Here is a 15,297-nt window from a genome sequence, read left to right as displayed (position 1 = left end):
CCTTGCACAGAAATTCATTTTCAGTCTCAGCACTGATAGAGTTTACCCCTCTGTGCTGAGGGGGCTGCAGTGTCGCCTGCTGAGGTGAGCTCTTCGTTCATTAGCTATGGCCATATGTTTCTTTCACGTGCTGATTTTGTTGTTTGGTTCACCAGTTAGAAATTATTGACTTGTCGAATTATTGGTTGCACTTGCATACAGTCGTTTGCAGACTCGCTAGCTGTTCTGCTTGTGAGCAGCCTTCAGCTGTTGAACTGCATCTCCCTGATGTGCAGTGTCCATTAGCAGTGCCCCCCTCCCACCACTAGTGTTATCCCCTCTCTTAAGCCACGAGCCAAGTTATTTAGTGAGTTTTGTGCTGCACAGGATGCCGTCGCTGGCCGCGCGCCTGGCTGCGGCCCTGATGCTGCTGATGGGACAGGTGCGCCGCGTAAGCCGCACCCCGGAACCCAGCCCGTGGATCCCCACGGTAAGACACTCCTATGTATCCGTCTCTTATCTGCGTCCTGTCCAACTTCTAAGGTGAATGCGGGGCACTGTATCGAGTCAGCCTTTACTGACTGGTTGCAGGTAGAATGCATATGGCCAGGTACAATGTTAAATTACTTGCTGAGCGTACACAACTAATTTTTACTCTAAGGAGAGTCGTGTACTGCTATGAAATTTTCCTCGCCGATAAAGCCTGTATGCTGGTCCTCTACCAGACACATATTTTTAATCTGACAGGAACATTCATATGCCGGGCTCCACTGGATTGCCACCCAAACATTGTATACTGTTAAAACAGAGTGTTTCAGGAAGGGTATTTCCTTCATAACTTACAAAATAATGATTAAGAAAGGTATGCTTGTATAGGTAAATATAAAAAACATTAGTCCCTCTATGGAGTTATGAACAACACAAAAAAATATGGAAACGATCATATGGCGTCAGTGGCCGGGAGTTCCCAGGCGGGAAGTTCGGCCACAAAGTGCAAGTCTTATTGAGTGCGACGCCACATTGGGCCACTTGCGCGGAGACAATTGGGATGAAATGATGATGAGGACAGCACAACACTCTGTCCCTGAGAGGAAAAAATCTCCCATCCCAGCCGGGAATCGAATCCGGGCTGCCGTGCGTGGCGTTCGAACATGCTTATTGTTCAGCTAATGGGGCGGACACAACACCAAAAAATAGTTACTTTAGAATAATGAGGTTTTGGGAATACATTTGTCTAGGTAAAATATGTCAGTTATTAACATTGCAAGACCACAGGTTAACGTAAGCACTACAAAAGCCATTGCAAATGTGAAATGCTGGTATGAAGTTCACTCCAAAAGAAATGCACACTATTTTTGTAAAAATACAGTTTTTATTCTGCATGTGTGAAAGTTTTAGAGTGTGTAGATACATCCTTCCCGCTTGTTTTCAAACTTAGTTCAACCTGTTCCCGTGAGTTGCGCCATCACATCATGTCTTCAAGATGGCTGCTACACTTGACGTTCGTCAGAAGCAACGTGCTGTCATAGAATTCCTGCGCTGTGAAAACGAGACAGTGTGAAACATCCACAAGAGGTTGAAAAATGTGAATGGAGATGCTGCTGCCGATCACAGTACAGTTAGTCGGTGGGCAAGCAGGTTACGTGATGAAAACGAGCACGGCAATACTGATGATTGTCCTCGCAGCAGCAGGCCTCCTACTGCACACACTTCAAACAATGTGCAGAGAGTTAACGAACTGGTGACTGCTGACAGACGCATCACAGTGAACGATAGGGGAAGGAAGTGTTTGCAGAATACTGAAAGTGTTGGCGTTAAAAAAGGTTTGTGTCAGGTGGGTTCCCAGGATGTTGACAGTGGCTCACAAAGAAACAAGAAAACCGGTATGCAGCGAACTTTTGGAACAATACGAGAATGGTGGAGATGAATTTCTTGGAAGAATTGTTACAGGTGATGAAACATGGCTCCATCATTTTTCACCAGAGACGAAAAGGCAATTAATAGAGTGGCATCATGCAAATTCACTCAAGAAAAAAAATTCAAAGCCACACCTTCTGCTGGAAAAGTTATGGCTATGGTGTTTTTCGATTCCGAAGGACTCTTGCTTGTGGACATCGTGTCAAGTGGAACCACCATAAATTCTGGTGTATATGTGACGACACCGAAGAAACTTCAAGCTCGACTGAGTCGTGTTCGACTACATGGGCAAAAGCAGGATGTTTTGCTGTTTCATGACAGTGCACAGCCACATGTCAGTCAAAAAACCATGGGAGCGATCACAAAACTCAGATGGACAACACTGAAAAACCTGCCTTACAGTCCTCACCTGGCTCCACGTGACTATCATCTCTTTGGGAAACTGAAAGACTCTCTTCGTGGAACAAGGTTTGAAGATGCTGACTCCCTTGTGCACGCTGCCAAACAGTAGCTCCAACAGGTTAGTCCAGAATTTTACCGTGCGGGTATACAGACGCTTGTTCCAAGAAGGCGTAAGGCAGTTGAGAGGGATGGAAATTATGTGGAGAAGTGAAAATATTGTTCCTAAAGGATGTATCTACACACTGTAAAACTTTCAAACACGTAGAATAAAAGATGGATTTAAAAAAATAGTGTGCATTTCTTTTGGAGAGACCCTCGTACATTAAAAATCCGTGTAACCGCCAGTGTGTTGAGTGCAAATGTGCATGCATTGTGTTGTACAGGTGTCAGATATCAGTTTGAGGAACTGTTACTGGTGTTTGTGGATGACGCTGGAGCTGTCGTCTGATTATGTCCCATATGTGCTCTCGAGCATGTTGGGTTACTAAATCGGTATGGTTATCCTCTTGGAGAACACACCCTGGCCGGCCGGAGTGGCCGAGCGGTTTAGGCGCTACAGTCTGGAACCGCGCAACCGCAACGGTGGCAGGTTCGAATCCTGCCTCGGGCATGGATGTGTGTGATGTTCTTAGGTTAGTTAGGTTTAAGTAGTTCTAAGTTCTAGGGGACTGATGACCTCAGAAGTTAAGTCCCATAGTGCTCAGAGCCATTTGACCCATTTGAACACACCCTGGAATGCTGTTCACGAATGGCAGCACAACAGGTCGAATCACCAGACTGACGCACAATTTTGCATTCGGGGTGTGTGGGATATCCATGATAGTGCTCCTGCTGTCATACGAAATCACACCCAGACCATAACTCCAGGCGTGGTCCACTGGTCTAAAATGCAGATCGGTTGGATGCAGGACCTCAGCTAGCCTCCTTGTAACCAACACAAGGTCATCACTTGCACGGAGACAGAACCAGCTTTCATCAAAAAACGCCCCAGTCCTCCTCTCTTCCCTCTAATGAGCTCTCGCTTGACATCAGTGAGGTGGCAGATAGCGGTGGTTTGGTCAGTGGAATGCACGCCTTAGGGCGTCTGGGTGGGAGGTGTTCTTGAAGCAAACAATTTGTAACAGTTCGTTGTGTCACTGTGGTGTCAACTGCTGCTCACATTGCTGCTGCAGATGCAATACGATGCGCCAGAGCCATACGCCAAACATGATGGTCTTCCCTTGTGGTAGTGCCACGTGGCCGTCTGGAGTCTGGTCTTCTTGTGACCCTACATGCTCGTGACCACGGCTGCCAGCAATCATATACAGAGGCTGCAGGCCTGCCAAGTCTTTCTGCAATATCGCAGCGGGAACTTCTAGTTTGTCGTAGCCCTGTTGCACGACGCATTCAGACTCACAAGGAGAGGCCACTTCGTTGGGACCACGGATTTACTTCGAACTTTGTACACCTATAGTAGGCTATTAAAACAACATAATGCGAAAGTAGTAAGGTTCACCAGTCTGGCAATTCGGAGAAAATAGCAAGAGACCGTTATGTAAGTTACATACTTGCGAGAAAGGAGATGCAACAAGAATTCGTTGTGCTCGTGTGGTCCGCGTGCGCGCCTGGCAAGAGGGTCGTGGTCGAGGCGACAGTTGAATCCACCTCCATTTATTTGTTAATCATTTTTCCACAACTGGTCTCATTATTTTATTTATATGACATTTAAGAGGCACTATTATGTAAAACACCCACATATACTCTCATGAAGTTGTAGTGAATTTCATATGTTTTTTGACTGTTTACAAACTCTAATTAAATTTTCAAGGACGAGAGACAGGCTTGGATAGCCCAAAGCAAACATCGATAAATAATGATGCGAATGACGTTATTCAAAATCAGTAATATAGTAAGTCGCAGTGTGCCAGACCAAAAGGGCAATAGAATTACTTGTCGGATGTGCTCTCGACATGAAACGTCGCAGGATGTTATTTGTCATACAGACATGTAAAACATAAATTGAAACTCCATGCAAGTACTTCATGCAAATACAGGTATTTTTCATTATATTACCTCTCAAATGTCACGTAAATTAAATAATAAGGCCAGTGATGAAAAAATTGTAGATTAAAAAGTAAGTTTTCGTGGGATCCGAACCGTCGTCTCGACCTCGACCCTCTTGCGAAGCGCGAACGATAACCACATTACCACACTAAATCCTCCATTACTTTTCCTTTGCACAGGAATATGATTTACGTAACAGATGCCTAAAACGTCTCTTGCGATTTTCTCCGAATTGCCGAAGTAGTGCACCTTACTACTTTCACATTACATTGTTTTGTTGGCCTACTAAAAGTGTACAAAGTTTGAAGTAAATCCATGATCCCAACGTCGGGGCCTCTCCTTGTCATTAGGATGTTGATAATGGCGTCTTTGTCGCCATAAAGGTATTCTTGTCTAACATCAGCTCACCAAGGTAGCTCTCAAAGGTAATTAACGCTTACGACCGTTACAACATGTATTAAAAGCAAACCTGATTTGCATTCTCATAGTGGCTTCGTTAGCGCCACTCTTATGCGACTGGCACGAAATCATATTAGACATGATCTTTCAGGTGTAGAAAGACGTCTACCAACTTTCGTTTATGTAGCACAGCTCATTCTTGGTGTTGCGATTTTTTCCGTCCTTATAGTTTACTTAGTTATTTTCCAGAGAGAGACAGTAACAAGTGATAGTTTTTTAAATAGAACAATACGTTTCTTCACGTAGCTGATGTTTTCAAACCAACTGTGCACAAAAAATTAAATTTCTGACAATTTCAGATAGGGGACCAGAAACGTTCAATGTGTTATAGGAAGATAACTGTATTCAGATGGACGTTCTGGTGGCGGAGTGTGCATTTATGTGGGGTTCTCAAAGACGTGCCAATTTTTCTGCGCACACAACTCAGTGCGCCTTCTAAACGACACGCAGACGGAGTGTTCGTGCCACGAAGTGAGAACCTTCCTCGATGCGCTCTTTGAATTCATCTGGGTGTTGTAACATAAATACTATTCTTTAGATATCCCCACAAAATGAAATCTACTGGCCTTAAATTGGGCAAACGTATGTGCCACTCCTGAGGACCACAGGGTCCAAAACAGCTTGCAGGAAATCCAGTTCTTGCACAAGATCACATGCAGACTGGACCGGACGACCATCGTGCTCCATTCAACAAGGCCTATAATATGTAGACTGATATTTTCAAGGAGAGAACGTAAATTGCAGATGAAAAAAGCTCGATACACCTCACTTGCCAGAGTACTGGGCACGCAGCTTGGTCCGACGATTTCATCTCCATGGATTTCACACTGTTACATGCAGTAGGGCCCTTAGGATTAGAGGGCGGAATTGATTGAGTTCGGGTTAAGAAGCACACCATTTACATATTTACTGACCACTGGAAGAGAAAGTAGATTTATTTGAACAATCAACCTTTCCAAATAACTGAATTCATAATTTAGCGCATCAATGTACTATTAATTAAACTCAAATCCAAAAAACTTAAATGAAGTTAATACTACAGTACACTACTGGCCATTAAAATTGCTACACCAAGAAGAAATTCAGATGATAAACGGGTATTCATTGGACCAATATACTAGAACTGGCATGTGATTACATTTTCACGCAATTTGGGTGTATAGATCTTGAGAAATCAGTACCCAGAACAACCACCTCTGGTCGTAATAACGGCCTTCATACGACTGGGCATTGAGTCAAACAGAGCTTGGATGGCGTGTACAGGTACAGCTGCCCATGCAGCTCCAACACGATACCACAGTTCATCAAGAGTAGTGACTGGCGTATTGTGACGAGCCAGTTGTTAGGCCACCATTGACCATACGTTTGCAATTGGTGAGAGATCTGGAGAATGTGCTGGCCAGGGCAGCAGTCGAACATTTTCTGTATCCAGAAAGGCCCGTACAGTACCTGCAACATGCGGTCGTGCAATATCCATCTGAAATGTAGGGTTTCGCAGGGATCGAATGAAGGGTAGAGCCACGGGTCGTAACACATCTGAAATGTAACATCCACTGGTAAAAATGTCCATCAATGCGAACAAGAGGTGACCGAGACGTGTAACCAATGAACCAATGGCACCCCATACCATTACGCCGGGTGATATGCCAGTATAGCGATGACGAATACACGCTTCTAATGTACGTTCACCGCGATGTCGTCAAACATGGATGCGACCATCGTAATGCTGTAAGCAGAACCTGGATTCATCCGAAAAAATGACGTTTTGCCATTGGTGCACCCAGGTTCGTCGTTGAGTACACCATCGCAGGCGTTCCTGTCTGTGATGCAGCGTCAAGGGTAACCGCAGCCATGGTCTCCGAGCTGATTGTCCATGCTGCTGCATTCGGCGTCGAACTGTTCGTGCAGATGGTTGTTGTCTTGCAAACGCCCACATCCGTTGACTCAGGTATCGAGACGTGGCTGCACGATCCGTTACAGCCATGCGGATAAGATGCCTGTCATCTCGACTGCTAGTGATACGAGGCCGTTGGGATCCAGCACGACGTTCCGTATTACCATCCTGAACCCACCGATCCCATATTCTGCAAACAGTCATTGGGTCTCGACCAACACGAGCAGCAGTGTCGCGATACGATATACCGCAATCGCGATAGTTTACAATCCGACCTTTATCAAAGTATGAAACGTGATGATACGCATTTATCCTCCTTAAACGAGGCATCACAACAACGTTTTACCAGGCAACGTCGGTCAACTACTGTTTGTGTATGAGAAATCGGTTGGAAACTTTCCTCATGTTAGCACATTGTAGGTGTCGCCACCGGCGCCAGCCTTGTGTGAATGCTTTGAAAAGCTAATCATTTGCATATCACAGCATCTTCTTCCTGTCGGTTAAATTTCGCGTCTGTAGCACGTCATCTTCGTTGTGTAGAAATTTTAATAGTCAGTAGTGTAGTATAACCACAATCGAGTTAAACCAGGACAGTTTATATTATTAGTGACTTAAAAAATAAAACATTAAAAGGTACTGTAACCGAATCAATTGAAATAGCAATCAGTTATTTACCGAAGACTCAAGTTAATTACGAGGGGCATTCAGTAACTAATGTAACATAGCTTTTGGTTTTATTCGGAACTTAAAGAGAGCATATTGTTTCCCACTCTTGTAGCTACAAAACGGCTATTGTTCAACATAATTTCCATGCCGTGCGACGGTCTTACACCACTTTACTGGGAGGACCTGTATGACCGCATGGTACCAATCTGCTGGTAGATGTCGGAGCCAACGTCCTGCTGCATCAATAACATCCCCATCATCTACCTACTGCTTCCCGCGGAATGTATCTTTAACTGGGACAATGTGATGGAAGTCAGAGGGGCGAGGTCCGGGGTCTACGGTGAATGAGGAAGAAGAGTCCATTGAAGTTTTGTGAGCTCCTCTCGTGTGAGGCCTTGCGTTGTCATAGAGAAGAAGAAGTTGGTTTGTATTTTTGTGACGACGAACACTCTCAACTCATTTCTTCAAATTCCTGAGGGTAACGCTATACATTTCTGAGTTAATCGTTGCACCACGAGGGAGGACATCAAGCAGAATATTTTCAAAAGATCGTTGCCATGACGTTACCGGCTGAGGGTGTAGCTCTGAACTTTTAATTTGGAGGAGAGGTGGTGTGGCGTCACTTCATGGATTGACGTTTTGTTTTCGGTTCGAAGTGACGAACCCATGTTTCATCGCCTGTGACGAAGCTCGACAAAAATTGTCACGACCAACCTCCTGACGTGCGACCAGTTCCGCACAGATGATTCCTCCGTGCTTTTTATGGTGTTGTGTTATGTGGCGAGAACTCAACAGGCACGCGCCTTTGACTACACCAGCTGGTGAGCGAGTGTGCCAGCACTACTAGCAGAGACATCCAGTTACGCAGCGAAGTATTTGATTGTGATCCGTCGATCACCTCAAATGAGAGTGTCCGCACGTATCAACATTGTAGGTGTCACAATCAATCGTGCAGCCGATCGACACGTGGGTGATCGGTGGGGTGTGCATGACCTTGTGGGGATGATGACAGACATCTCGCAAAAAGACTGACCGTACTTCTGTTCACTGCCATGTCTCCGTAGACATTCTGCAAGCCCTATGAATATTTACGACGCTCTGGTTCTCCGTCAAAAGAAACTCAGTGACAGGTCTGTCTTGGAACGCACCTACGTTACCGACACCATTTTGAAGGCTATATATAGCGTTTTCACCTATTGGAACTTTATGATACCGTAAGGCGTGAAACGGGAATATTCCACGACATCCCACAACAAATTCCGCAATTTTTTCAACCGAAACTGATCGAGAAAAAAATGTGTCCCGTTACTTATTGAATGCCCCTCATATAATTTAAATAAAAATAAATGAACATAGTTAAGAAACACCGTAAAGAAACGAGTCGTTCAAAGCAATTTCAGCAACAACTGAATTCAGATAAAGTAGAACGACCGAGAAACTGTAACTTCACTGGTGCAATCCGTAGCCCACAACCACTGCAAATCGTATGGTGCCATTAATCACAATGTAGAAAAACGTCTAGGCAACCGATTATTCACTTGATCACACACCAAAGCAACTAAATCTGCATTGTATACAGCAACATAATACACTACGGACAGCCGACTTAATATGCTCAGTTCAGACACAGTTTGGCAATGCACAGGTTACGGATGTCAGTCGGAAAAAAAATTGGAAATTTGTGATAAGTTCCCATGGGACCAAACTGCTGAGGTCATCGGTCCCTAGGTTTACACACTAGTTAATGTAACTTAAACTAGCTTACGCTAAGGACAAAAAATACACCCACGCCCGAGGAAAGACTCGAACCTCCGACGAGGAGAGCCGCACGAACCGTATCAGTCGGAGTATGACGATTTAGCAAGAATCACATTTCAGTAGCTCTTCAGGAGAGAATACTCACTAGCACAACGTATGTCCTGACAAAACTCTACCGTCTGGAGAGCAAGATGTATGAGACAGGCGAAATACCCTCAGACTTCGAGAAAAATATAATAATTCCAATCCCAAAGAAAGCAGGTGTTGACAGATGTGAAAATTACCGAACTATCAGTTTAATAAGTCACAGCTGCAAAACACTAACGCGAATTGTTTACAGACGAGTGGAAAAACTGGTAGAAGCCGACCTCGGGGAAGATCAGTTGGGATTCCGTAGGAACGTTGGAACACGTGAGGCAATACTGACCCTACGACTTATCTTAGAAAATAGATTAAGAAAGGGAAACCTATGTTTCTAGCATTTGTAGACTTAGAGAAAGCTTTTGACAATGTTGACTGGAATACTCTCTTTCAAATTCTGAAGGTGGCAGAGGTAAAATACAGGAAGCGAACGGCTATTTACAATTTGTACAAAAACCAGATGACAGGTATTAGAGTCGAGGGGCATGAAAGGGAAGCAGTGTTTGGGAAGGGAGTGAGACAGGGTTGTAGCCTCTCCCCGATGTTATTCAATCTGTATACTGAGCAAGCAGTGAAAGAAACAAAAGAGGAATTCGGAGAAGTTATTAAAATTCATGGAGAAGAAATAAAAACTTTTGAGGTTCGCCGATGACATTGTAGTTCTGTCAGACACAGCAAAGGACTTGGAAGAGTAGTTGAACGGAATGGACAGTGTCTTGAAAGGAGGATATAAGATGAACATCAACAAAAGCAGAACGAGGATAATGGAATGTAGTCGAATTAAGTCGGGTGATGCTGAGGGAATCAGATTAGGAAATGAGACACTTAAAGTAGTAAAGGAGTTTTGCTATTTGGGGAGCTAAACAACTGATGATGGTCGAAGTAGGATATAAAATGTAGACTGGCAATGGCAAGGAAAGCGTTTCTGAAGAAGAGAAATTTGTTAACATCGAGTATAGATTTAAGTGTCAGGAATTCGTTTCTGAAAGTATTTGTAGGGAGCATAGCCATGTATGGAAGTGAAACATGGACGTTAAATAGTTTAGACAAGAAGAGAATAGAAGCTTTCGAAATGTGGTGCTACAGAAGAATGCTGAAGATTAGATGGGTAGATCACATAACTAATGAGGAGGTATTGAACAGAATTGGGGAGAAGAGGAGTTTGTGGCAAAACTTGACAAGAAGAAGGGACCGGTTAGTAGGGGAATGTTCTGAGGCATCACGGGATCACAATTTTAGCATTGGAGGGCAGCGTGGAGGGTAAAAATCGTAGAGGGAGACCAAGAGATGAATACACTAAGCAGATTCAGAAGGATGTAGGTTGTAGTAAATACTGGGAGATGAAGAAGCTTGCACAGGATAGAGTAGCATGGAGAGCTGCATCAAACCAGTCACAGGACTGAAGACCACAACAACAACAACATGTCCCATATCCTCAGTTTGTGTGACAGAGTAGCGTCGACACACTAAAACAGGTCCCAACCGCCCATTTCTGTTTAGGCGAACCAGCACGCAATCACTTCTGTATGCAGGACGCCCACAGGCAAACAGCCCCACCTCTCGGCTTGCGGCCACGCTTCATCTTCGATCAGCAGCACGCCATCTGCTCGCTCCACTAACTGATTTTGCACTTTGTGCGCGTCTGCCCCGCCAGATGTACACTGTCCCAAGCAGATAGGCAACCGTGCCAATGAGATGCTGTCGTACTTCCTACAGTCAACTGAGCATGTTTGAAAGGGGACAAATTGTGGTCTTCCGAGGGCTGGGATGGTCCTTTCAGAGAATTGACAGGTAAGTTGTACAAGCTGCGTTTGTTGTGCAACGATACTGGTGTCAGTGTTGACGCGGACGTTCTCACACATGTTATCAAGTTTCTGCACGCCCACGCAGCACATACACCCACCAGGATTGTCGTATTATTAGAACATCAATAGCAGATCGTACAGCTACCACAGCACAGGTAAGACGGCTTGTGAGCCCAAACGTGTCAACACGAACTGTTGCCAACAGGTTATTAGCAATGGGACTACGGGCACGCACACATCTAGCCCAGCATCCACTCAGGCCAGAACATCTGGGCCGCCAGAGGGTCTCTTGAAAGATAGAATGACGCGTCGTGGCCTTCAGCCATGAAAGGTGATTCTGCCAGCACGTAAGAGATGGTCGTTTGCCCTTACGACATAGACCTGGTAAGGGCTATCTCTTAAAATACATTCGTCCGAAAAACTCTGGCCCCACTCGAGGCCTTACGGTCTCGGGTGAGACAAACTACAACTCTCATTTACCTTTGGCGTGTCTGTGGAGGGTTCTAAGCAGCTCTCGCTACGTGTAGAGTTCTGTTAGATCAGTTTTTTTGCCGTTCTTGCAGCAGGAAGGTGATGTGTTGTTCCAGCAGGATAATGCTCGGCCACATACTCTCCGTGAAACTCAAAGTGTTCTGGAAGGCGTGCAGCAACTTCCCTGGCTACCGCGATCAGCGAACTTGTCTCCAAGACCGGCCGCTGTGGCCGAGCTGTTCTAGATGCTTCAGTCCGGAACTGCGCTGCTGCTACGGTCGCAGGTTCGAATCCTGCTTCGAACATGGATATTTGTGATGTCCTTAGGTTAGTTAGCCTTAAGTAGTTCTAAGTCTAGGGGACTGATGACCTCAGATGTTAAGTCCCAGAGTGCATAAAGCCATTTGCACTTGTCTACAGCTGCCACTGCTCTCCGCCAATTCTCTACGCTCGTCTACAGCTCATTGTCTGTGCCATAATATCTCGCACCTGTGGGATAAGATATGACTGCTGCTACCTGTCAACGAACAACTCATCCAGAACTACGTAAACAGATCGACCAGGTATGGTATAACGTGTCCCATGACAATATTCGCTATGTGTACCATCAACTGGATTCCAAAGTCAGCACCTGCATTGGTGTCCTTTGAGGCTACACTGCATATTAATATGGATGTTTGAACAGAGGTCAATAGCTGGTACGGGAGAACTGCTTGTGATATCAATCTGTAAATATAATCATTTCATGTCCTCCATATAGACTGTTGCAACAATAAATCTTGAGTGGATTTGGAAACCTCTAAAAGGGTGTACTAATCCGGGAGTGTATTTAAGGCATCTAGAACGAAATTAATTATGACCCATTCGCAAGAAGAAACTCTCCGATTGTAATTGTACTCATGCTACTCCTGAGTCAGTGACAGGTGGGGTTAAACTTGTGACCGTATACTGTTCGCCACGTAGATGCAACACTTATGGTAGTGACTGCAACAAGTTCCGCAAGTGAAGATCGTGGTGTACTGAAGCTAAAACAAACAATTCTACCTTTACTTCTTGATGGTCTTCGTCTATTGCAGCCATGCCTTTTCTAACTACTTATTTGTCGGAGACATTCTTTAACATACAAGAAATTTGCAGTTGATGGAGAACTTCGACCGGGATATTTCACAGCCTAAGCAACGGCCGCTCTACACACGTCTTGTCGTCATTCAACGAGCATCAGAAACATATCAACTTTCTCGTTTGACGTGCATGCCATGTTTATTCCATGTCAACATCAATGGCCGATCAATCCTCATTTGTGTGAGTGTTCTGACCAACGTTGTATACGGCAGCGTAAGTGTGAAATCTAACAGAACATGACTTTAAAACAGCGCAAAGTGGAACCCTCTTCGCTCCGTCTTCTTCTTCCTAACTTTATTCCCTGCCTCTATGAGGTAGGCGTGTTATTTCGGCTTTGGAAATGTTGATGGTAATGGGTTGGCCGATGCCCGTTCTAACGGCACTAGTTCTCGAGACGGAATTTGTGTACCTCAGTTGTCCAGTGTTACCTCATATTAAGAATGAGAATGTTTTTCCAAGTGTTTATGTGCGTTTATTTGAGGCGGGACGTGGGTACCACATCGAATTTATCTAGATGGATGTGGGAAACCTCGTAAAAAGCCCATCCGGCCATCGTCACTGAGCTGCCGGTTGTATTTGCACCGGGGCCTGCAAGTCTCCCAGTGTGCTAGAAGGTGGCGCTTTAGCGCGCTAGACTATCTGAGCGGGTGAACTTGTCGCTCCATGACATCATTAATGTACATCTCGTCTGCTGGCCATTTAGAAAGCCCACTGAGTTGTGCATTCAGGAAAATGAGTACTAACGTGAACATCTACCTGAAATTAAGATTTGGTCTTAACAGAAATAGGATGACATCATTAATGTACATCTCGTCTGCTGGCCATTTAGAAAGCCCACTGAGTTGTGCATTCAGGAAAATGAGTACTAACGTGAACATCTACCTGAAATTAAGATTTGGTCTTAACAGAAATAGGATTTGAATTGATTCGAACCCAGCTGGTTTACATACACTGATGTTCAGAAAAAAACATAACGTCTTGGAGGATCAGAGACAGCACGTTCATATTCACAGGATATGTACATTAGCATGTTCTGCAAAAATGATTAGCATTTGAACCAAGTCGGCCAGCGGGTTCAGGATCAACTTCGATATTGGTGAGCAACACCATTTACCGGTAAAATGCGCTTGCGGCTCTCGTTTTCGCTGTAAATCGAAGGTAATGGATCAGTGTGACTTGAGCACACGTGCAGGATGCCTTGCAGACGTATGCGCGAACCGTACTGTCAAATCAGTGACTTCGAAAGAAGACGCGTTGTTGGCGTGAGAAAAAGTTATGCATTCATCCACGAAATTGCTGCTCTTGTGGGACAAAGTGTTTCTGCAGAGCAACGGGTGTATGCATAATGGTTCACGGAAGGCCGTAGAACACGACTAGGTGGGTCAGGTAAGACAACGCAGACCAATTCCCTAGAAGATCGGCACCTCATCCAAATAGCATTGCAGGACAGATCTGCGTCCTCTTCGTTCTGGCGCAACAGTGGAACTGTGTAACACATCATACACAAACATTGCCGTTTATTCAAAAATGGCTCTGAGCACTATGGGACTTAACATCTGAGGTCATCAGTCCCCTATAACTTAGAACTACTTAAACCTAACTAACCTAAGGACATCACACACATCCATGCCCGAGGCAGGATTCGAACCTGCGACCGTAGCGGTTACGCGGTTCCAGACTGAAGCGCCTGGAACCGCTCGGCCACATCGGCCGGCTGCCGTTTATTACCGCACGGCACGGGTTACGTGCGCGTTTCGGTTCTCCTCCTATCTTTGAAGAATTTCCAGAAATACGAAAGAGGGCAATGGTGTATGGAACGACGTCACAGGAGACAGGAACGGCATCAGATAGCATTTTTGGACGAATCCACGTTAGTGTATGTTTGAAAATGATGGACGAAGGTCCATGTACCATGGACCTTGCCGTTGGTGGGGAGGCTTGCGTGCCTCAGCGATACAGATAGCCGTACCGTAGGTGCAACCACAACGGAGGGGTATCTGTTGAGAGGCCAGACAAACGTGTGGTTCCTGTAGAGGGGCAGCAGCCTTTTCAGTAGTTGCAGGGGCAACAGTCTGGATGATTGACTGATCTGGCCTTGTAACACTAACCAAAACGGCTTGCTGTGCTCGTACTGCGAACGTCTGAAAGCAAGGGGAAACTACAGCCGTAATTTTTCCCGAGGGCATGCAGCTTTCTGTATGGTTAAATGATGATGGCGTCCTCTTGGGTAAAATATTCCCAAGGTAAAACAGTCCCCCATTCCGACCTCCGGAAGGAGACTACTGAAGAGGACGTCGTTATTAGGAGAAAGAAAACTGGCGTTCTACGGATCGGAGCGTGGAATGTCAGATCCCTTAATCGGGCAGGTAGGTTAGAAAATTTAAAAAGGGAAATGGATAGGTTAAAGTTAGATATAGTTGGAATTAGTGAAGTTCTGTGGCAGGAGGAACGAGACTTTTGGTCAGGTGAATACAGGGTTATAAATACAAAATCAAATAGGGGTAATGCAGGAGTAGGTTTAATAATGAATAAAAAAAATAGGAGCCCGGGTAAGCTACTACAAACAGCATAGTGAACGCATTATTGTGGCCAAGATAGACACGTAGCGCATGCCTACTACAGTAGTACAAGTTTATATGC

The 15,297-nt window shown here is 45.0% G+C and overlaps 1 protein-coding gene across 1 annotated transcript in view; it reads left to right on the top strand.

Moving 5' to 3' along the window:
- Positions 1–367: 367 nt before the first annotated feature.
- Positions 368–15,297, top strand: part of LOC126412965 (lipase 3-like) — a 159,191-nt gene continuing 144,261 nt past the window's right edge. Inside the window, exon 1 of the mRNA XM_050082857.1 lies at positions 368–469. Coding sequence (XP_049938814.1) covers positions 368–469 — 102 coding nt within the window. The remainder of the gene's footprint in view (positions 470–15,297) is intronic.

Source organism: Schistocerca serialis, chromosome 7, assembly GCF_023864345.2.
Source record: "Schistocerca serialis cubense isolate TAMUIC-IGC-003099 chromosome 7, iqSchSeri2.2, whole genome shotgun sequence".
In the NCBI taxonomy this organism is placed as follows: domain Eukaryota; kingdom Metazoa; phylum Arthropoda; class Insecta; order Orthoptera; family Acrididae; genus Schistocerca; species Schistocerca serialis.
The sequence above is the reverse complement of the archived record's forward strand: the minus strand, read 5'-3'. Positions and strand labels throughout refer to the sequence as shown.